The sequence below is a fragment of the Meles meles genome, chromosome 14 (assembly GCF_922984935.1).
Source record: "Meles meles chromosome 14, mMelMel3.1 paternal haplotype, whole genome shotgun sequence".
NCBI lineage: Eukaryota > Metazoa > Chordata > Mammalia > Carnivora > Mustelidae > Meles > Meles meles.
In genome coordinates, this window is record NC_060079.1 from 71597479 (window position 1) to 71621204 (window position 23726).

General features: G+C 38.6%; 1 protein-coding gene across 5 annotated transcripts in view; it reads right to left on the minus strand.

Moving 5' to 3' along the window:
- Positions 1–23726, minus strand: part of UGGT2 (UDP-glucose glycoprotein glucosyltransferase 2) — a 197136-nt gene that overhangs the window by 35071 nt on the left and 138339 nt on the right. For all 5 annotated transcript variants that reach the window (XM_045978339.1, XM_045978338.1, XM_045978337.1 and 2 more), the window contains exons 24-31: positions 22471–22566; positions 16490–16592; positions 13597–13676; positions 10392–10575; positions 8043–8201; positions 7629–7714; positions 5863–5947; positions 498–583 (exon numbers count right to left, since the gene is read on the minus strand). In XM_045978339.1, the coding sequence (XP_045834295.1) occupies positions 498–583; positions 5863–5947; positions 7629–7714; positions 8043–8201; positions 10392–10575; positions 13597–13676; positions 16490–16592; positions 22471–22566 (879 nt within the window). The remainder of the gene's footprint in view (positions 1–497; positions 584–5862; positions 5948–7628; positions 7715–8042; positions 8202–10391; positions 10576–13596; positions 13677–16489; positions 16593–22470; positions 22567–23726) is intronic.

A 23726-nucleotide genomic window follows, 5' to 3' on the forward strand; every position in this document is an offset into this window, starting at 1 on the left:
GAATGCCCAAAGCCAGCTCTGCTCCTGGACTCAACACATGTGAGCCAATCAGTCCTGCTTTGATTAATACAGACCCCAACCCAATTTATAGATTCCCTATTATCTCAATGTCCAGGGTCTCTGCTAAGCTGGGCTACTTTCTGTTCCTGTGAACATACTCAATCTTTTTGACTTCACACTTTCACTCCCATCTCCAGTTCTGAGATCTTATCCCTCCTTCACAGCCCCTCTTAACCACACGCTTCTCCAAGGAATCTTGTCAGAGGTTCCTCCTCACTAGATACAGCCTTTTGCTCCCAGGGTTTGCAGAGCACCTTACCCTCAGCTGTCCCACAGTTCCAGTTTCCTATTCCGTTTTATTAACATTTTATGTATCAATCTCATCCCACGAGAGAGGACCAATGCTTTACTTAGATGTGCACCATCTGCAAGCCTGCCACATGCAAGATTCCTGATGGATCTATGCTTATAGGTTAAAAAAATTCACTGGTAATTACCTTTTAATGGAATCCCACATTCCTTTTTTCTTTTCATCTTTATCAGTGAGGATATCCTCTTTAATTTTGTCTGGCTTCTTTTGTACCTAGATAACACAGTAAAGGAAAGTCTTAGAACCATACGTCTTTAAATATTACGCTGCGTGGTTAAAAAATGAAACACCCAGGGCACGGTGACCCCTGTGAATCTAAGACAGGTGCGGTGACAGAGCCAGGGAAGTACGACATTACAGACACAATCTGGTTTCAGTCATCAGGTCAACTTCCTGTTGGCAGTTCTTCCGGTGGTCACCTCCACACTGCCAAGTAACGTGCTTATACTTGTATTTACTGATTTATCAACTTCAGAGATTATCTACTAAGCGTATCTGGAACCACAGGGTTTGGATATTTTTCATTCTTTGTGATGACAGACAAGCTGCTCACTTCTATCACTCTTCCTCTCTGTCTGCAAGTTTTGGCAGTAATAACATGATCATTAGTTCTATGCAGTGTCTTTGTAGCTTCAAATAATACTTAAATATATATTTTTTGTATCAACAACTTCATGTTTCTCTTGTATACTCTGTAAGATAAGGATACTAATAATATTTCTACCTTTACCCTCCGCTTCCCACCTTACATGAGCTCAACTTTTACTTTAGCATTGTAAGTACAGATAATATCTACATCTGCTTTGGTAAAACCTAATTATAACTTCGGCACTTTGCTATGTTTATTCTACAACTTGAAAGTCAGTAGATAGTGCTTATTGTGACAATGTAAATATTATTCACTCAATAGTCTGCGAGGCCACCAGCACTGGATTACCTCTAGTGACAGCAACGTGACCACTATGCCCCTCACGGGAGGCTCTTGATATTTCAGATAGATTCTGCTTTCTTGCATTCCTCCAACAGACAAATATTTTTTCTTGGAATTTTATTGCATTTATTTTTTTTCTTGTGGTGAGATAAAATTTCTTCTTTGCCAGGTTAGCTAATATTTTCCAGTTTATTACTCACGTTCATCCTGTGGAATTCCTGTATTCTTGAAGATATTTTTCTTGGAGCTCAACAATTAACTGCCTATTTCTTTCAATGCTTTCTTTGCATTGGTTTTCAGATTAATATCACAATTTCTCAAAATACCTATCTTCCTCTTTCTCGGTCTTCACTGTCACTGTGATGGCAAACACCTTCAATAAAGGGTATGAAAAATCATTTTTCTAAATCTTCACCCTTCAGAAGATAACTTTGTCTTTACATTTGATTAAGAATTTGGCTAAAGAATCCTAGCTTCAAAGTAATTCTCCTCAGAACACTAACGGCTTTTTTTGCTGTCTTGTAACAGCCATCTTGAAAACAAAAAGTCTGATGCTAGTGTTAGTGTCATTTTAAGGCTGGCCTGCTTTTTTTCCTTGATAGTTATTAGGGTCTCATGGGGGCCATTTATTACTTATGCTAATCTGTGGACCCTTTTGACATGAATTTTTTTCCTTTCTTTATCTGTGAAATATCTTCCCTCTTCCATTTTCTGTTCTTTCTCTGTGGAATTCCTATTCGTGGGTTGCTAGGGTTGATGGGCTGATACTTAATTTCTGCTCCCCTTGTTCTACGTTATTGTGAGAGATGGATAGTGAGGAGATAGAAATGTGTTATTAAAATCAGCTGAAAGATGTAAGTGGTTGGGCTGCAGAAGGTCTGACTCAGGTAGGGCATGATTACCACCCTCAAAGATTTGGTGGCTATAGTCAAAGAGTTCAATCTGTTCTGTACTATAGACCAACAACTCAAATTAAAACCAATACACAGAGTGAAAAAATTCAGTTCAAGAGAACTTAAGCAGCTTTTCAATCGTCAAAATAGCTCAAAGATGGAATGTTCTTTTGTGCTCCTAGCCTGGCAGAAATGGTATTTCTCTCCTGTTTATAGGACTAGGATAAAACTACCTGGAATACTGTTCCTCCAGGGTGTGGGCTGAGTTAGTATCTGAAGTAGTTGGTCTGGGTTTCATGGAGTTTTTCATCTGATATGGCCACAAGGAAATGTATTCAAGGAGAGACTGTGTTACTATTGAGAAAGAAAATCAAGGTCAATACAGGAGAAAGAGAATCAAAGATAAATGTAAGCAACATGTATAACTGATCACAGGATAAAGAACAGAGATGATTACGAACAGGGTATGATGTGGGATGCAAGGTAAAATTTGGTGATACAGTAGTTTAGAACCTGGCCAATATGTAAGGTGTGAGCTTTGTTAGCCTATCGTTATTGGATCTTAGAAACTACAACCACATAGTATTTCCTAGTTATCCTTGGAAATTATTTATACCTTACTGCACTGTAGATAGAGAATATACTCCGTACGATTTCATTCTTCTGAAAGTTACTGAAACTTTCAACCAAATGTAAAGTTAATTTTTAATCAACATTTTCTGTGTATTTGAAAGACTGCTCATTTGGTGTTAGTGTGTGTTGTGTTCTAAATGTGTCTAGATCAGAATTTTTAATCTGTTCACATCTTCTCTATCTCTTGATTTTTTGGTTAGCTTGTCATATCAGGTACTGAGAGATGGGTGTTAAAAATATCCCAGGGGCACCTGGGTGGCTCAGTTGGTTAAGCGTCTCTTGATTTCAGCTCAGGTTATAATCTCAGAGACTGAGCCCTGCATCAGGCTCCATGCTCAGTGGGGAGTCTGCTTGAGATTCTCTCTCTCTGGCCTTCCCCCCAACTCTTGCACATGTGTTCCCTCTCAAATAAACAAAAAGTCTTTAAAAAAATATCCCAGCATGATAGAAAATTTTAAATTTCTCTTTGAAATTCTATTTCTGCCTCATATATGTAAAATGACTTTATCTTTAGTAATGTTATTTGTCTTGTGTAATATCTCTGGTATTATTTAGCTATGCAAATTTTCTTTAGCTTAGTACTGGCCTAGAATACTTCTGAGTTTTATTTTCATCTTCACACTAAAGTTGTATTCTTATGTATTAGGTGTTCTTTCTGCAAACAACATATAGCTATAATTAAAAAGACAAAAACCCATTAGGACAATCTTTGTCTTTTAATTAGAACATTTAGTCCATTCATATTTAATGTAATTGAGTGAAATTCTAACTTATTATTTTGTGCTTCCTTTATATCCCATATATTCTGCTTTCTTTTTTCTTATTCCATTTACATTATTTTATTCCATTTTTCTTCATTATGGCATTAATACTTTGTTTCTATGCTTTTATTGGTTATCTTAGAAGTTAAATTTATATTTGTCTTTAAGTCTAAAAGTAATCATTACCCTTGCTCTGGTCAGTATAAGATTTCACATGTGATTGAAAACAATAGTGTTTATCTTACAGCTTAAATGTTATTGTTATATTTTTTAATGTCATTTATTTTTAAAATCCTCCCAAGAACTTACAATTGTTTTAATATTCACTGTTCATAGAATTATCCACACATTTACCATTTTCTTCTCTCTTCATTCTTTTAAAACACAAACGTTTCCTCTGAGATAATTTTATTTTCTGTCTGAAGCACTTCTCCTTTGGTATAAGTGTGCCAGTGACAAATTCAGTTTTTTTCATTTGTCTGAAAATATTTGATGTTTCCTCTTGAAAGATATCTTTTCAGAGTAAATTATTCCAGGCTGGCATTCCTTTTTTCATTCAGTGTTTTTAAATATCATTCCAGAACCTTCTGGCTTTCATTCTTGCTGAGAAATCAATGATCAGACTATAGCTCTTTGAAGGTAATGTTTCCTTTTCCTTCTGATTACTCTAAAGATTTCTCTTTCCTTTGGTTTTCTGCAGTTTCATCAGAATATAGGTGTGAATTTTCTTTTAATTATCTTGCTCATTAATGACTGGACCTCTTGAATATGTAAACTGGTATCTTTCATCAATTCATGAAAACTCTCAGTCATTATTTCTTCAAATATTAAACGTACCTCTTTTTTTTTAATGTGAGTATAGTTGACACACAATGTCACATTTACCTCATCCTCTTCCATCTTTGTCCGGAACTCCATTTAAAATTATTTTATTTATTCAATACTCACAAAGCACTTTACAAACTGAACTATCTTATCCTTGTAACAGACAGGTAAGGTAGGTTCCAGTATTAACAACAATTTATCGATGAGGAAAATGAGACAGAAAGGAGCTAAGCAATCTGTCCAAGGTCATGCAGCTAGAAAGTGGTGGAGGCAGGTTAAGTGCAAATACCAAATCTTTAATTTCTCACTCTACTTTCTATGCCTCTTATGGTCTCTGCTGCATTACCCTCTTTTTTAATGTCCCTGTTGCATTAGGAATACTATCTTCCAATTCACTAATTCTCTCTTTAGACATGTAAAAGTCATCCACTGAATTTTTAATTTGGGTTACTGTATCACTCAGTTTCAGAAGTTCTACTTTAAAAAAATCAGATATGCACTTTTTATAGTTTTCTGTTCCCTGCAATTGTTTTCAAGCTTGTCTTTTATTTCTTTAAATATTGTAAGCACAGTTGTTTCAGTGTCAGTAATTCTAATACAGAGAGTGTGTATATGTGTCTGCTTTCTGTTGTTTCTGTTGGTTTTCTTGATGTATTTGGATAGAATCTTATTCCAGAGATATACAGATGTTTCTGCCAAACGCCTGCACAACCTCATCAATCTGGAACTAGTCTAATGCAAATTCAAGGCTCAGGGGTTTCCTGGATACTTGCACAAAACCAATTTGGGCCAAAAGACTGGGAATAATTTACGAGGGTTCATCTTTACCCTGAAGCTATAGCCAGCTTATTGCTGAGAGGGTCTTCTAACAGATTACCCACTTTATATGGGTCCAGGGTTTTACTTTCTGTCCCCATCACCCTGAAAATTAAATCAAATGATAGTTCAGGTGTACCAGGATGGACAAATGTTCTCAGGACAAGAGAGGCTTCTGTGCTTGCTTACTTCACTAGGCTCTTATTTTCCTTTTATTTTGGTTTTGTATTTCCTTGTTATCCTTATTATTTTGTTAACGGTTTTGTCATTGCTTTTAAGACGTTTCAAAAACATCACTTACCATCACTTTTTCATTTCAGGGCTAACTTTTCAACCTGTGTTCCTGATCTCATCTCTAGAGCCTAATTTGTAACACTACCTGGCTATGGATACAGTAGATCTAACAGACACATCCTAAGTTAGAAAAATTTGTTCCTTTTCTTCTATCTTCAAACTCTCTGCCTTCCCTTCATGAACTTAATCTTCTTCTTCCTTTCATGTCAGAGTTCCAGTATAAATTTTTGGGTAGTAAAATTGCAAAATTAGTTGTAAAATAATATTAATCAATTAAGAGTAAAAAAAGATAATTCTTAATACTAAGAACAAAATAGCAAGAGCTTCTGCCTCACACACTTGTACTTCCAGTATTTTGCTCTTGAAGCTGTTTATCACAACAATGACATCTCCCTGGTCTGGCTCAGAGTCAGTTCCTTCATGCCTAAAAGCAGAAAAACATGTAGATGTCCACAATCAACTCCAGAAAAGACATGTAATTATGATGGTATAAATAACAATAAATTCATTTTGCGAAAAGCATAAACGTAACATCACTGTGTTTATGTATTTGCTGTTTTCTGTTATTAAGATATACTATAACACACAATTTTCAAAATTACCCAGTTTTAACCTAATACCAATTAAAATTGTATAAAAGTAATTCATGAAATTGAATATTGCCTAACCACTGAGCAACCCCAATTTATGTTTATCTTTGCTGCTATATACCAAGATTATTACAAAAGTCAAATCTATCATGTCTTTGATATACTACAGTAATTAAAATATGAAATGCTTTTGAGACTTTAAAATAAGTTGTTATATATCATAATTCAAGGAATTCTATACTGTCCAACAACTTTTCCATATTCACCAGTCATTTTCAAACACCAAAATTTGAAGTGTATTGTTAAATCTGTAAGACCGAAAATGAGTCTAAAGGTCACCAGCAACACTTGAATATTTATATTTTATATTATAATGTATTTCATTGTCTAAATTTCAAAACTGCATAAATAAATCAAATATGACAGCTCTGACCAATAATTTTTGATACCATTCTATGTAAAAAATACATAAAATACTGTTAAAAACATTTACAATAAAGTTGAATTTTGTCAAAGAGGGAATGCAATCAGAGGTCAAATTAGTAGGTACTTTGAGTTTAGTCAGATTCATAACACACACACTGAACACTTTCCTAAAATGAAGATCAGAGGGGTTATAGGACTATGCTGACTAATATATACCTTTGACTCCCTCTTTCTCCCAATTCCCCAGATGAAGCGGTTAAACCAAAGTAGAAGGCACAGCCACACCCACCAATTACCACTAGGAAATGGAAAGGGTTCCAACTTATGTACTAGAAATGGCAAATTTCTTAAACTGTTCAAGAGCTTCTAGTCATAAATGTTGCTCAAGGACATCAGCAACTTAAGCCATTGAATCCACTGTCCAGTGAAAGCAGGGTAGGGCCTGGTCACACACATTGTAGCTACACCCACACAAGATCTAAAGCAAACTCCTTCCATCCAACCAGATGGTAGAGGTAGTGGCGAGGTAGACTCTTACTCTATTTCAGGCATCATTTCAAGCACTTTAGAGATGTTGGCTCATTTGACCCACACAATCACCCTTTGAGGAGGGTACAGTTATTATCCTAGATCCCAACAGACCAGGTAGTTTGGATCTTCCCAACTGCACTATCTGATCTTTCTAAGTAAAGCTAAGCAACTAAAACTCATTGCACACAGAAGTACAGTCAGCAGCTTAAATGAAGAGAATAAGCTAATCAAGCAAGCAGAGGACAAGGACTTCACTTAGAATTACTGCTTGAAAAAAGGGGAGAATTCAAATAATTTTACATAGTCAATGAGATGTGAGAGAAGATCGTATCTCAGTAAAAGCCACTTACCAAAATGAAAGGATTCACTACATCTCAGGAAGTATTATTATTATTTTTTAAAAAGGACACATAGTTATTTTTCTGGAAATTCTAAATAGAAAAAATAATTTAAATTTTTGGAGAGGAGAAATAAACCACCCTGGCTCTCATTTCTTAACCAAAACATTAAAAACTTAATTTACACATGAAAAATTTTGAAGTGGTTTATATCACTCACCCAACTATTTGATAAATATCTTCAGACTTCCCTTCACGTAATTTCAGTATCCAAGCACCTGGGTTTGCTTTTAATTGAAAATATCCCTTTCAGAATGAGAAAAATATGATGACAGTTACAGGACTAAAACATCCTATTGTTCAAAAATGATTCTACATGAACGACTCAAGAGAATGTTAACTAACTGGAGTGAATAAATTCTATACATGAATTCCAAAAAGGAGATTTGCCAATATCATGAAAGTATGATTCCCTCCATTTTTATTACCTTATTTAAGGATTCAATTTTGTTTTCCGGGAGCTGTTCAGCAATAGTAGGATGAGATCGATTTCATCTTATTATCAGGAGAACTTAAGAGGATTTCACCAAAACATGTAATTAAATATAATCGATTAAGTATTTATAATACTTACGAGATTGGCCATCACTATTGTATCAACCACAACAGGTTTATTTTTTGTGCCAAGTGTAAACTGCAGGCCCCGAGGAGGTTGTTCTGTCATTGTATCGAAGCAATGTCCTTCCAGTAGTAGATACTCTAGTTCATATTCTGCTGTAACAGTTCTCTCAATCTATGGGAAGACAGGTCATGTTTTTGGTATTAGTAACTCTCATAATTCGAATTTTGTAATCAATAAATGGAACTATTTTAAGATAGGCCAATGTATTGTAGGGGCAACATCTAGTCTTTTACATGGGTGACTTAATAGTTGAATCAATTTCTTAAAGACCAAAACTCATGATAAGTTTTTTTGTTTGTTTGTTTGTTTTTTCCTTTCCTGTGACATCAGCTCTACGCCAGTCTCATGATCTGTGCCCCAGAATCACAGGCAGGAAGAGCTCATGGAGTTCTAGTATTTGAAGATCTCTTCAAGGCAGAGTGAGATGGGAAATTCCTCAGAGAACCTGCTTCATTGGCTCATTGGCTGTCACCCTAGAGCCCCTTCCAATCTGGCAAAAAAGCCAACTTATCATCATCCATCACCTCTCTTGTAATTAAAAAAAAAAAAATGTTTGCACTCAAAATAGCACATGCTCATCAAAAAAATTTGCAAATAAAAAATGTGGAAAAGGGGACAAAGAGCAATCACTTAGACTAAACATTGCTGTACAATCAACGCACTGACTTCTTTTTCTCTTTTCCATAAATATTTTTCTAAGAAAGTGTAACCTACTTTTTCATTAAATACAGCTTTCTATGAACATGTCCCTGTCTCTACAAACACCGTTTTAAATGGCTGGGCATTCCAACTGTTTCCAAATTTTCCTCTACTGCAAATGTTAGAATATTTTAGGGATAACACCTTTTCTCTACTTCATAGGAAAAACACAAGCAGATATGAGAATAAATCAAATGGTAAGTGATTTTTACATAATTTGGTAATTTTGTTGAGCAGGTAAGACAGTAATGCTATCTATCTTATTTCATTATGGGCTTCCGACACTTTTTAAATGTGTTTAGGATATAAAGTATTTGAAAATATTCTATACTGTATAGTTGCTTTTCTTTGCAATTACCACAGAAATAATGTTAAGACTTATAAATAAGTCCAGTTCTTAAGAACAAGAAAGAAGTACCTTCTTTGACAACAGCGCTTGTTTCAACTTTAGTCGGGTTCTGAATCAGCTGTTGAACTCTCACTAGCCTAGTAACGAGCTTCATATACTTCACTGACCTGTGTCGCCAGCGCTCACAGCATCATGCATGAATGGAAACATTCATGTGGGACAGTCTCAGAATGTGAGAATATTACAAGTGAGAAAAAAGGGAAATGTACCCCACAGTGGGTGTGAAGCTTTTAAAGATTTTATTTATTTATTTGACAGAGATCACAAGTAGGCAGAGAGGCAGGCAGAGAGAGAGAGAGAGGGAGAAGCAGGCTCCCTGCCGAGCAGAGAGCCTGATGCCAGGCTCAATCCCAGGACCCTGGGATCATGACCTGAGCCGAAGGCAGAGGCTTTAACCCACTGAGCCATCCAGGTGCCCCAAGACTCGCATTTTAAAACAGCCTCCTCCCCCTTTTAGGGCGGTGGGCCGAATGCGACAGGCAGGGTAGAGAAGGCCTCTCACTTCTTGGCAGAGGATCATCAGGCGGGGATGGAGATGGAGGGAGGAAAGTGATGGAAGGGAGTAGGGTGGAGGGAGGGGTAGGGATGGAGGGAGATGGGGTAGGGGCGGGGCAGGTAGAGGTGAAGGGGAGTGGGGGTGGGGATGAAGTGCAGTGGGGTAGAGGGCGGGTAGGGAGAGCAGAGGGTTGGGGAGCAGCACACGAAGCCTGCAGCTTTGAGGGAGCATTGTTCCCAGCCTTCCACTTGGTTGCGCTACTTCCTCTGGCCATGAGCTGGGGCGCAGAACAGAGCTTGAGATGCAACTCCTCTTTTCAGAGTTAAAAACCAAATTTCAGGGCAAAACAGGAGTTGTCCTAAGCTGCTGTGTTTCAGGCTCTGTATTCTCTACATTGTCCTAAGCGGCTGTGTTTCAGCTCTGTATTCTCTACATTGTCCATCTTAGAGGAACGCCCGAGAACCTGGGGGCCACAGCCACAAAGCCGGCGAGAGCATCTAGGAACCTGGGAAATTCGACAGGCTGGATTTGGAAGTTAGGGAAACTCAAAAATCAAAGGGAAGACCAGATCAGGGCCTAGAGCCATAAGGAAGACAATTCTGGGAGCAGCCGCAGCATGGCCATGCGCTCTCTGTGGGCAGGGGCTAAGAATTGACCCCCTTCCTCTCTCCTGACAGAACACGACAAGACCACTTACATCCTTGAGATGAATGTTGTCAAGGTCACAGTTGCTGTGTACTGTTTCAACCAACCAGCCTTCGGGAGTAATCATGTTGAGGGTGAGAAGGGGGGCTTCAGGGATATCCAAGAATGTCGCCACGGGTCCAGTAATGCCATCAGCCACCAACACCGGCTCTGGCTCCAGAACAAAACGATAGAAGCTGTCGAAAGAACATAAATAAAAATATGTACGGTGACCAAAATTCAGATTTCTTCTGTTTAAAATATTTCAAAATTGAAAATGGCTTCAAAACATGACCAAAAGTCTGAAGTTTAAAAAAAACTAAAACACAGTATACTGCAGAAGAGTTAGTGCCTGGAAACGGCAGACAATTCCCTAAGATTATATACGCCCTTGCTGATTGTTTCTTAACGCACATGATCAGATTAACATATACTGACTCAGCTTGGTTCTGCTAGTTTCTGATCTGTATTTGCTCACTAATCCTTCTTCAGATTTGAGCATGGTTCATTTTCCAGCCGTTTTATTGGATCTTAGCAGCACTAATCATAGGAAGAGAAATGATAACCAGAAAGCAATTAAATTCAAGCAAATTAGAATTCTGGTAAAAGTTCAGTTAAAAACAGACAGGCCTGAGTTGAAGACAGTGGCTTATTAACAGAGCTCTAGTGTATTTTGTCCTTATCCCCTAGTTAGGAATTAGCTCTGTTATTAAGAAGCGTGACTTCTGCTATTTGGAGACAGCAGTCAAGGAGTCGGCTGCGTTGTAGTTAGCTCCGGGCTGGGCTGGGAGGGAACCCACTTCCAGGCCTATGTGGCTCCCCTCCAGGGCTGGTCACGGGTGGCTTGCTGCAGACTGCCCTCGGGGCCCCCCATCTCGCTGGGTCAGAGAAGCATGGGAGAGCAAGACATGGAGAATGCCAGCAACCCACAAGCTGCAGTCTTTGATGACCTACTTGCTCAAGAAACTTTCCAGAACAAGCTTTCCATGAGAAGCGAATCACTAGGAGCAGCCCAAGTTCAAGGAGAAGCCACAGAGCGGATGAACCCCAGGAGACCATGATCACTGCAGCTGTGTCCGAAGCTGCCGAATGCAGTCAGGTGGAGTGAAAGAAACACGGGATAGAGAACGCATGGAAGAAACAAGTTCTTGGGATGGCCCAGTGCAGCGGAAATGTCACTGAGTAGGCTGTTGCCAATAGCCAAGTCTCTGACTTAGTAAAAACAGTCCGGCAGCAGAGAGGAAGTTAAAGGCAAGCTGCAGAGGGGAGGTACGGTGAAGCGGGGAGCAGTGTGTGTGTGTGTGTGTGTGTGTGTGCGCGCGCGCGCATGTGAGTAATCTTCGAAGAATCTGAGAAGAGAAAGAATGCAAAAGAGGAGAAGTAGTCAGGGCTCCAGGGGAGAGGAAATGAAAAGGGCAGTTTATTTCTCTTTTTAAATTGAGTAAACTCTCAGGAAGGAAAGGGCTGGCAGAGAGGTTAAAGATACGGAGCAGAGGGGCTATGTGATAAAGGCAGGCTCCAGAACACGTGGGAAAGCATGGGCTCAAGGGAGGGGGGTGGGGGCATGGGTGAGCCTGGTGGTGGGTATTAAGGAGGGCACGGATTGCATGGAGCACTGGGTGTGGTGCATAAACAATGAATTCTGGAACACTGAAAAAAATAAAATAAAATGGAACAAAAAAGAAACATTTAGAAAGAGAAAAGAAAAAGTAAAGGGCTCGGGACCAATGTGTTATCTTGTTTGCTTGACAGATGCTACTGAGCCAGTAATGCTCCTCTGAGCTCACAGTTCCAAACCCGTTTCACAGATTTTGTGCTGTGCAGCCTCATTAACCACTCGAAGCCTTACGGGTCACACCACCTTAGAGAGGTCAAATTCTTTCCCTCCTAACAGACTGCGCTTGCTTATGTTCAATATTCTTACTCTTTATTATATAACCCAAAGCTTTATAGAGATACTATGGAGATCTCTACTTGTATGACTAAAACTTCTCTACTCACAGAGCTAACCGACTTCTCAGTTAGTGGCCAAAATAAGATGACAGCTTTTGTTTGGATTTGGGACATGATATAATTTCAAATACAAGAGATAAATGAGAAGTCAGAGAACAATGTGAATAAGGTATGAGGACAGGAGTCTCAGGAAAGGAATGAATGTTACCCTATACTTTCATCTAAATTCTTTACATTTCTCATTTTATTACTTTCCAAATATTAAAAATATTTGCCATGCTTAAAATATCTGCTCAAGGCAATAATCTCTGCTATGTTTACTAATTATAACAAATACAATTTAATAAGTAAACAAGGGATTAGGTGAATGCAACTTTCTTGTCTTGTGTTTGCATATATTCTTTCAGAGCTACATAATTACGTTATACAAAGAAAAGCACATTAACAAGCCTTTTTTCTGCCCCATGACACCTGAAGGATACTGTATATCCCTCTCAATAAGAGTGGCCCAAAATGATAGTGATTCTGATCCTGAAAGAGGAGGAAAGGTCCATTTCTGTCCCTAGTTGAGAGACAATGTTATTTCAACAGTACAGTATCAATGTGGAATGTCGGCTTATAATAAGCATTTTCTATATTAATGAAAGAGTGTTCTAGACTATTTACATACCAATACTTCCAAATAATCCTAAAGATCAATTTGATAATTCAGCTCTGAAGTATTGAAAATATAGCTAAGCAGGGACACCTGGAGGGCTCAGTCGGTTAAGCATCTGCATTCGGCTCAGGTCATGTTCCCAGGATGCTGGGCCTGAGGCCTGCATTGGGCTCCCTGCTCAACACAGGAGTCTGCTCCTTCTACTCCTTCTGGCTGCTCCTCCCTCTGCCCATGCCCAGCTCTCCCAAATAAATAAAATCTTTACAAACAAAAAAAGGAAATTACAGCTAAATCAAAAATGGTTTGATTCAACTTTATTTTCCTCTTGTATATTTCCAAATAGGTATTCCTAGATCACATTTCCAAAAATACCCACCGACAAACATAAGTCCTTATAAATTCTGCAATTAGACTGGATCAATTTTACTGCTTAGGTTATTTTAATTTTATGTCAGTTAAGGTTAATAAATTATCTTTGATCTTCCGGTCTATTTCAATTAAGCATCTTATGAAGAAAAAAACCAGACCCAGTAATTACGGTCCTTTATTTATTTAGTCTTAGCATTTGCAAAGCTTTTGAAATGAAATGATATTCGCTTACACTCACCTCTTTAAAGGGGCTTCTGAAAGCTTACCCCTACAGTTCATGAACAATTTTATCTTCATGTTGATAATCTTGCCAAGTACCTGTTTGAAAAAAAAAAAATCCCATATTTGATATTAAGTAATCTTTTTCCTAACATTTCTTAGGCATTTACTATGCACTAGGCACTGCATTCGCACCTGAGATTCATTATCTCATGTGGTCCGCACGACAGCCTTCACAGGTTGCTACCTTTCCAGCTGAGACACAGAGAGATGTGGTAATTTGCCCAAGATCACACAGCAAGTCATAGCAGAGGTCAGATTTGAATCCAAACAGCTAATTTCATGGCTCAAGGGTTACACTGCCTCCCTTTGCCTGATGTGACTTTCTTTCATGATACCCACATTTCCAAATTTCTTTAGCATTACAGGACAAGTGAAGTACTTGCTAGAGGCATGATGTGCAGAGTGACGGTCTCAGAGTGACGGTCTCCCAGCAACAATGGCGAGTCCATTTGGAATTCCAACCACACGGTAGAGATGTAGGAAGTTCCTGGCTACATACGGATGAAAGGCTCTCTTTTTGTTTCCCCAGGGACATACGACATAGGAGGATTATTAATTTTGGTGGTCTCTATCTCCAGGAAGGCAAGTCAACACAGATTTGAAAGATATTAGACAACAAAGGACACAGGTATAAAGAGAGGGGAAAAAAACAGGTGGATGGAACAGAAAGGATGCAGACTTGAGGAGGAATTAGAACAAACAAAGGCTTGAAGAGCACTGATTCCCATTTTACCATTCTTTACACCTGCTACAATGGAGGTTGCTAAGCCACTATTTTTGCCAAGTGTTAAATGAGACACTATCCAGTTCTTTCAATAAATTCATTTATGTTTCATACCACAAATTTTCTTTATAGTAAGAAATAATAAATGTGAGGTATTGAGGTGCTCTGAAAGAATGTTATTATTTTCAATCATGTAACCTGGGATCCAATCCCATATTTTTAAAATTGTTATTATTTTTAAAGATTTATTTGAATGAGAGAGCAAGCGAGAGCGAGCACAAGCAGCGTGCGGGGCAGAGGGAGAAGCAGGCTCCCCACTGAGCAGGGAGCCCGATGTGGGACCCGATCCCTGAACCTCGGGATCATGACCTGAGCTGAAGGAAGATGCTTAACCAACTGGGCCACCCAGGCATCCTCAATCCCATATTTTATATTTCTGTATAATCTCATGTTCTTATTCTTAAATTCTATCCTTCCATAAAAACTCCAGAGGTAAGCAATGTTTTTTTCTGAATAATGACTCTGTAGAACGGGGTATGTGTGCACTGTAATATATCGATCTAGCTCCACTCCTTACAGGTATGATTACTGATTGCTGTTTTCTAAAGAATAAGCTGAATAGTGTGTCTCCAGAAGTTCAAATGTGAACGTGTACAAATGGTAAAAGAAAGAACGGGGGTAAGTAAACCGACTATGGAACTGTTTGCCCCTGGGTATACACTGAATCAGTAGAATGGCAAAGACTACCCAACATTATTTGTCCAAACAATTGTAAGAGCTATTGATAATCCCGTTGTCCTCATGACTTGGTAGGGCAAACTCATTTGAGAGAAACTGCAGGTTGAAACTCCGCCAGCATGTCCACCCGTATAACGCAGCTTGATCCCTCACATCGTCCAGCCGACTTAATGCCTAATTATTTCTGCCTGTTTCCAAAAGTGAGCCCAACTGTCAGAGGACAAATGGTTTCCACTTCTGAGAACGTTTTTTTATGTCTTTAAAAAAAAGTATGGAGTAATTTCAAATAGGGAGTACCCCACGATTCTGAACATCACTAGAAAAAATATATAGATTTCCACCATAACGAGCTTTCATGATTTACCCACCGAAAGCTGCATCACAATGTGAACATCACAAGGTTTCAGTATAATGAAAAGGCACATAATGTCCTTTCAGAGTCGGCTAGCTCCCCTCAGCGTTCCTTCTCTCTGCTTTCTCAATGAACGGACGCTCACTCAGCTTTATGCCCAGCTTCCGGCCCCCCTTGTGTCCAGGTGCAGCTGCTTGACTGGCTATGTTCTGGCCCATGACATGGAACCAGACGGATATGCCCTCGTGCTCTCCTTCCTGCTCGCAGAAACACCGAGGTGACGTGGAGGAGCCTGGTGAGTGATCTCAGATCATGAGACAAGAGGAGCTTCCCGAGGATGACTGAGCCACCAGACAAAAGTCGCCTGCGTCCTTGCGCTGTGGAGCTGCCTTACTCCGGTGGCTCAGGCTTGGACTGGGAGAAGAGAAATAAACTCCAGTCTTGAAGCCACTGTTCCTGTGGCCAGACTTCCTGAACACAGCCTTCACTCACCTGTTCAGCTATCGTTACTTATTAGATCATTGGCTTCTCCAGAAGCCATTCTTCAGAACTGGAGACAGGACGAAGAGGGGAATTAGGCAGGCGCCATGTTGTGGTGTACTCACGTGACTCTTCTTTCTGTGTGTGAGGAGAGAAAGGGATCTCTCTCCCTTCCTCTTCTGTGAGGCTATAAATCCTATTGGATTAGGGCCCACGCCATAAAACCTCATTGAAACTTATTTACCTTCCAAAAAGCCCTGTTTCCAAATATGGTCACAATAGGGGTTAGGGCTTCAGCATAAGACTTTCAGGGGAGGCAGAAGACAATAATTAAGTCCACACCAACACCTAACCTTGGGACTGCCATAACACCCCTGGCATAGCTCTACCATTTCATTTTCTACATTGAAATATGACACGTCAATTAAAACCTGCACGGAATAAAGCATTAAGAGCACAAATATCTAAAAACAGACCTGAAAGATGATAGGTTTCAAAATGAAAGTATATAGTAAAATGATATATAAAATATACAATAAAAATACATTATCTTACAATCAATAACTGGGCCATCTTCTGTGCTTCTCTTGTTAATGGATCAACAATAGCAATGACATCAAAGAACATGTCATTCTCTTCAGGATTTATCGTTATAATGCTAGGAAAACAGAAAATAAGATGAAAGATGATCAGTTAAATTTATTTAATTATCTAATAAGTCTTAATCTCAGCTATCGACATTCCTTAAAAAAAAAAAAGATTTTATTTATTTGTTTGACAGACAGAGATCACAAGTAGGCAGAGAGAGAGAAGAGGGAAGCAGGTTCCCGGTTGAGCAGAGAGCTCAATGCTTGGCTTGATCCCAGGACCCTGAGATCATGACCTGAGCCAAAGGCAGAGGCTTAACCCACTGAGCCACCCAGGTGTGCCTCCTCCCACCCTTTTTTCTAAGTAATCTCTACACCCAACATAGGGCTTGAACATGCAACCCTGAAACCAAGAGTCACATGCTTCACTGAGCCAGCCAGGCACACCTGAGCTATATGCATTCTTATTAGTTGCTTTCTTTCTCACTGGATTAAAAAAATCCTGATTACTTCATAGATGAAAATGCAAATTTATTTTTAATTCCAAGCTTTTATTTTAATTCCAGTTAGTTAACAAACAATGCAACTACTAGTTTCAGGTACAGAACTGAGTGATTCCACACTTTGATACAACACCCAGTGCTCATCACAGCAAGCGCCTTCCTTAATGTTCCATCACCTATTTAACCCACCCCCACCCATCTCCACTCTGGAAACTGTCAGTGTGTTCTCTATAATTTGGTCTGTTTCTTGATTTGCCTCTTTTTTTTTTCTCCATGCTATGTTCATCTGTTTCTTAAATTCCACATATGAGTGAAATCATACAGTATCTGTCTTTCTCTGAGTGCTTTATTTCACTTAGCATAACACCCTCTACCTCCAACCACATCACATCTTTGCAAATGGCAAGATTTCATTCTTTCTGGTGCCTGAAAAATATTCCTCTGTGTGTGTGTGCATGTCAAATCAAATCAAAACTGCAATAAGATACCACCTCACACCTGTCAGAATGGCTAAAATCAACAGCATAGGAAACAACAGATATTGATAAGGATGCAAAGAAGCCCTCTTACACGGTGGGAAGGCAAGCTGGTGCAGCCACTCTGGAAAACGCAAATTTATTTATTTATTTATTTATTTAAAGATTTTATTTATTTATTTGACAGAGAGAGAGATCACAAGTAGGCAGAGAGGGGAAAGCAGGCTCTCCACCGAGCAGAGAGCCCGATGCAGGACTTGATCCCAGGACCTTGAGATCATTACCTGAGCTGAAGGCAGAGGCTTTAACCCACTGAGCCATCCAGGCGCCCTGGAAAACGCAAATTTAAAAGCCTACTGTTTGTGGTCAATAAGAATCAGAGAAAGTTAAAGTAAGATTCTATGAATGAGTTATTTTTAAAAACTCTTCAAAGAACAATAGTATTAAAGTGAAAACCAATTTTAAGCCCCCCCCTCTTAAGTTCTCATCGGTCATACAATATTAAAAAATAAAGCCCAGGTAAGTTTTGTGTTAGTTGAATGTATTTTCTCAGACTTGAGAATAAAATAACTGTTCAGTAGTTTTATTAAACTTAGTATCTAAAAAATCCCAACATATAACAGGAAAGTTCGGGGGGCGGGGGAAGCTCAAATTTATCAGACTTAGTTTTACCCCATTCACCCTCTCCTGACCTCCTCCCCTCAGTCTTCTTCCTCGTGTCTTTCACTGAACTAAATTCTAAGTTAGAGGATACACTAATCTTTACTGATGTTGGGAAAACTAGTGAAAGCATAGAAAAGGCCAATGGAAGATAATAAACTCTATATTTACTATAATCAAAGTTAAAAGTATATATTTGACTAAAAGTACAGAATATTCCAACTGAATTGTTATTTTAACACTGTAATACAGGAAGCCAGTTTTTCAAGATGTATGAATTAAATATCTTACATATTACAAGGGAAAAAGATTTCCATATCAAAATGGATACCTGTAAAATTACAGGGACATTAGTCATCTTTGGTACAGGAAGACTATAAATATCTAGACTTTTTGCAGTGAGGGGGTTAATTTCTCAGCAAAAAAAGCTAATGTAAAAGTCACTTCAAATATGGGTCCTCTGAGAAAGAAACAGAAGACATTTTATTTTATATGCAGTTGACATGATTTGATTTAGTTAAAATAGGAGTGACAGAATCGGACAACAGATCCCGCTACATGACTACCGTTTGACGTAAGGGTTACAAATCAGATGTTGTAAAATTAAAGGGCCTATCCTCAATGGTTAATGACTTCAGTTTTCCTGGTGAAAATTTTACAAATTACTGCCATACTTGCAGCATTATTCAAAACTGGGCATCTTCTGTATGCTTTATGAGATGCTCTGGTGGCCAAAGTAGGCATCTGTTTACTCTGGGTATGGCCTGTGCTGTGAGGTCGCATGTATCAGAACCCCACTGCGCCCATCATCTGCCTCTGTGCACTGGTGGAGACTCAGGACAATTTTCTGAGCAGACTCCTGAGCCCATCAGGAGTACTGCATTGACTCAGCTAAAAATGGAAGTAGGAGGTCTCTTTCCTCACACAATATCAACAAAAAGATGCTAACTCTACCTATACCACCCTTTTAAGGCAATGGATTTGTATTCAATTTGTCAAGAAACTATTGCTACACTTCATGCCATTGCCCAGGGAGAATAACGTCAAGTACGCAGATAGTCAATAACTATTAAAAGCTTAAGTCAGAGAAAGACATGAAGGGCAGTCTGAGGTACATGCAGTCTGTCAAGTCTTAGAGAGAAACTAAGGACATTTCAAACCAGCCACAGCAATGGGAAGCTGCTACTCAGTCAATATCCCATCCATTCCGTGCAGAGTTGTTTTACTGAATTAAATGATCAGTTTCTGTATAAAGACAGGCCGAACCACCTATTTTAAAGATGTTGAAAACACTATGCCTCCTGTAGTATTCCCTCTGTGAAGATTTCTCAGAGAAATTTCTGTGTCCTCTCTCTTCTAAAAACAGTTATATTTCACCTGGACAACTCATTTGTTTTCTTTTGTGAACTCTGTGAATTGTGTACACTGGAAAACTCACCGTTAAATTTAGGGTGTGTCTTGGCAGGCACAAAGGCCGGCCACCCCTCCCTAGAGCCCCCTTTCCTTCCTGCCTGTCCTGGGAGCTCCAAGCTCTAGTATCAACAGCCTTAGAGGGGCTGCTTCGCCAGCTCCCAAAACTGTATAATGGCAAACCCTTCAACAATTCCTTTATAAATCAATCTGTTTTCATCTGCATACCCCCACACGCGTACACGGGTGCGCACGCACGCACGCACACACACACACACACCCCCACCCACCCACCCACCCCCAGCAGCATCTCTGCGGTGCTGAGCCCTGACCCAACAGCCCAGCGTTGCTAATGTGCTTCTCTCTACTTTTCCTAGGACTCCAACACCAATCAAATCCAACAAAGTCGTTCTTCCTTCATTAATACCTTCAACTGGGTTATGGCTAAGTTTTGCTGGCCTGCGTCCTACTTTTAAGGTGGGTATTCACCTGTCTCCTCCCAGATTAATGTGAGCTGATTTTGTGGTGTAATTTTCAGGCCCAATCTTCCTTCTCTGATTTCCAAGTTTCCTTATTTGTCCAACAAATACACACATAATACACATAACAGCTGCAAAGCATTAATTATCTATTATATTCAAGGCAGTAGGTCTGAGTCTCATAAAACCCCTGTAGGGTGGGAATCAACACTATATTTTATAGATTAAGAAATTGAAGCAATGAGAGGTCCCAGGGATATGGTAACGGATTCAAAAACTGGATGTTTTGGATAAGAAAGCTCATACTATACCATAACAACCCATGCTGATCGAGATAAACATATCAACCTGGGTAAACATAGAAAAAAAGGCTGAATGCCTAAATCACACTCATAAGCTCAGAAAATGGCAAATGATGGACTCTGCAAGTTTCAGGAGGCAGGCATTAGATGAGGATGCATATTGTATAAACAGAGGCACGCCAATACATACAGGCCACACGCCCATTTATATTTATAGTAATGCCCCAGGGATAACAGAAGAAATTGGGGGAACTGCAGGCCACTGTCACGAAGTCACATCATACTCTTCCATCTTCGGAAATAAGGCAGTATGCTTAAAAGCAGCAGATGCATTGAGAGATGTGACAGGTAAAGAAAGAAAGTCGAGACCAATCAACAATAAAACTATAAAAGATCAAATGTATCAGATATTTAACATGGGCATAAGTTCCAAATGTATCAAAATTTCCAAGTATAATATAGCATCATGGAACAGTCTAGTGACTAATGTTTACAATGACAGTTTTGAGCAATCTGTGTTAAATTATTTCAGCACGTGGTATGCAGGAGTCAAAGAAGTTTATAAGAAGAATTCCTCGGGCGCCTGGGTGGCTAAGTGGGTTAAGCCTTTGTCTTCCGCTTGGTCATATTCTCAGGGTCCTGGGATTGAGCCCCGCATTGGGCTCTCTGCTCAGCGGGGAGCCTGCTTCCCTCTTTCTTTTTCTCTGCCTGACTCTCTGCCTACTTGTGATCTCTCTCTCTCTGTCAAATTAAAAAATAATAATAATAATAAATCATCCTTAAGAATTCCAGCAGATGTGTTTAAAAATACAAGTACTGAATCTCAGTTATTGGAGAACAGTAAAACTTCCTTTCGAGCAGTGCTACTTTCTTTAGAAAGTAATCTTCGCCGAGTCTACTCCTGCGTGTGTGTGAAGACCTCTCTAAAGACAGACGTCCTGCGGCTGAAGCCGGTGTCGCCGCTGGAGGTACACGTGGACAACCTGAGACGGCATCTGCCATAAAACCAGCCAGCTTACAAGAAACTGCCAGCTACTGTGAGTCTGGGCTAAACCATTTGTCTCAATTGAGTTTTATAGGAGCAGTGATTAGAAAAAAGATCGTATAATAAAGCATGCTTATAGTTTAATTATTTGATGTCTATCTTTTCCCCAATTCTGTGTGGTCTTTAATTAAAAACAACAGAAAATGTTCTTTTCTGGGGACACAGAAAATTGTATGTGTGTAGACAGAGCTTGGTGAATTTCATTTCGACTATCTGAGAGGAACTGTGTAATATAGTGAAATTACACACTAGTTTATTACCCCGAAACAGTATTTCTCGGAGGGCTGCTTTCGGAAATCTAATCTTCACGAAATAATAAATTTTTAACCAAAAAGTTTTCCATGGATAAATAAGTTCCACAACTGCTAATTAACCAAAAACGAATTTTTCTTTCACCTTTAAGTAGATCATATTTCATAACTGTTAATAAACTGATGCATACTGGAAATCTTTCCCTACTCCCAAGAATGCAGTGTTCTCTAAAGTTACTTGACCTCAGAACAGTTTTCCTCTCAGAATACATGTGTCAGTATCTCAGGGTAGTGTTCCACTGAACACATCTTGGACACACTCTTGTACATGTCTACATTTTATTATTTATTGATTCATTTAAGTAATCTCTACACCCAGTGTGGGACTTGAACTCATAATCCTGCGATCAAGAGTCACTTGCTCTTCTGACTGAGCCAGACAGGCCCCCCGTGTCTACATTTTATTAATCAGAATTCTTTAGTAATTGAATCTTCTATACACTGAGAATATAAACATATTATTTATATATAATGATAATCCCAAGATACTACAAAAATCCCAAGTGATCTTGAACAAGAAAGATAATTAAACAAATTATACCAGATAGAATTTACTTGAAGCTTCAGATTCTTACACATCATCCTTTATTTGCTAGAATATATAATTAACTGGAATTTATTTTCCTAATCTCATCAAACACATATCTTCTCTAACAATTCTTAATTCTACTTTAAATTTTGCTGTACTTTAAATACAAATGAAAACCATAATTGAGTATGGGACACAGTGACAGAAAAAAGGCAGACACTATTATGTTCTTACCTGTGATTCTCTCTCAGAAATGTGATATCATGGCGAGATGCAAATTTAGGCAAAGAGGAAAGAAGGGCATCAACTTTCATAACAAGGTCACTCATGCTAGAAAAACAAGACAATGTGTGAGTTTTTCAAAGGAGAAATGTCCACATTTCATGTCATAAATGCTCTGAGAAACAGAAACTTAATTTAAAATATCTCCAATAAACAAGCTTTATATAAATAACTTTTCTTCCAAACTTGTTAGTAATTTTGTCAGTTTAAAGTAAGATGACTATTGCTTTAAAAACCACCCTGCTTTTCCCTATCATTGATATGATCTTGAACCACTTCTAAGTGGTGTTCTCAGCAGTGTCTGTAGCATATGGTGAATCATTCAATTCAAGGCAATAGTTGCTGAGTGCTGGTTATGTGTTCAAGCAACACATAGGAAAGAAAGAGCAGGAAGAACCACAAAGGGGGGAGTTTTAAATATAATTAAGAAGTTCAGACTTCTATGGTTACAAATCGTTTGAAAATTAATTAAAACTGTATAAGACAAATACCTAGATTAAATATAACCAAATTTGAAAATCTATGATGGAGGAAATGTATTATATGTTCATTGATACACTGGGGCAGAAAATGTTGGCTGAATTTGAAGACAAGTTTTTGGAAAGAAGAGGAAAAAGAAAAGAAAGAATAAGCACTTCCATTTTATAAAGAAATTTAGATTCTGAGTAGGTTGAGAACCTGTGTCTACTATATCATTTTTTTCTTCCTCCCCATGTAGATTCTTTTTTTTTTAATTAATTTTTTTATTTTCAGCATAACAGTACTCATTGTTTTGCATTTTTTACTGGACTACCAGGTTCTGACATGTAGGACTCTGCTTAATGGCCACTTAATAAACATGTATAATAATAAACATATAATAACATAATACTAAACATATATTTTCTACTTGAAAATAACTGGTATTATCTCTTTACTGTAGAAAAGCCCTTACTTTATGACTTTATTTATAATTTTCTATGTGAACATCATTTCCTAACTGATGAATTACTTCCTAAATGACAGAGTAAGTAAAGGACATCCATTCATCTGGATCAGAATTCTGTACTCAAGAGGAAGAATCAGAACTTTGAGTTCTGGCAAGAACCACCTCAAAGCCTAGCTGTATGCTACAAGACACTGGGGAACCCTGAAGTAAAGAACAGAAAAAGATGTAGCAGAAAAACAACCCAAAATGACACTGATCTGGCTAAAATATAAGATGCCAC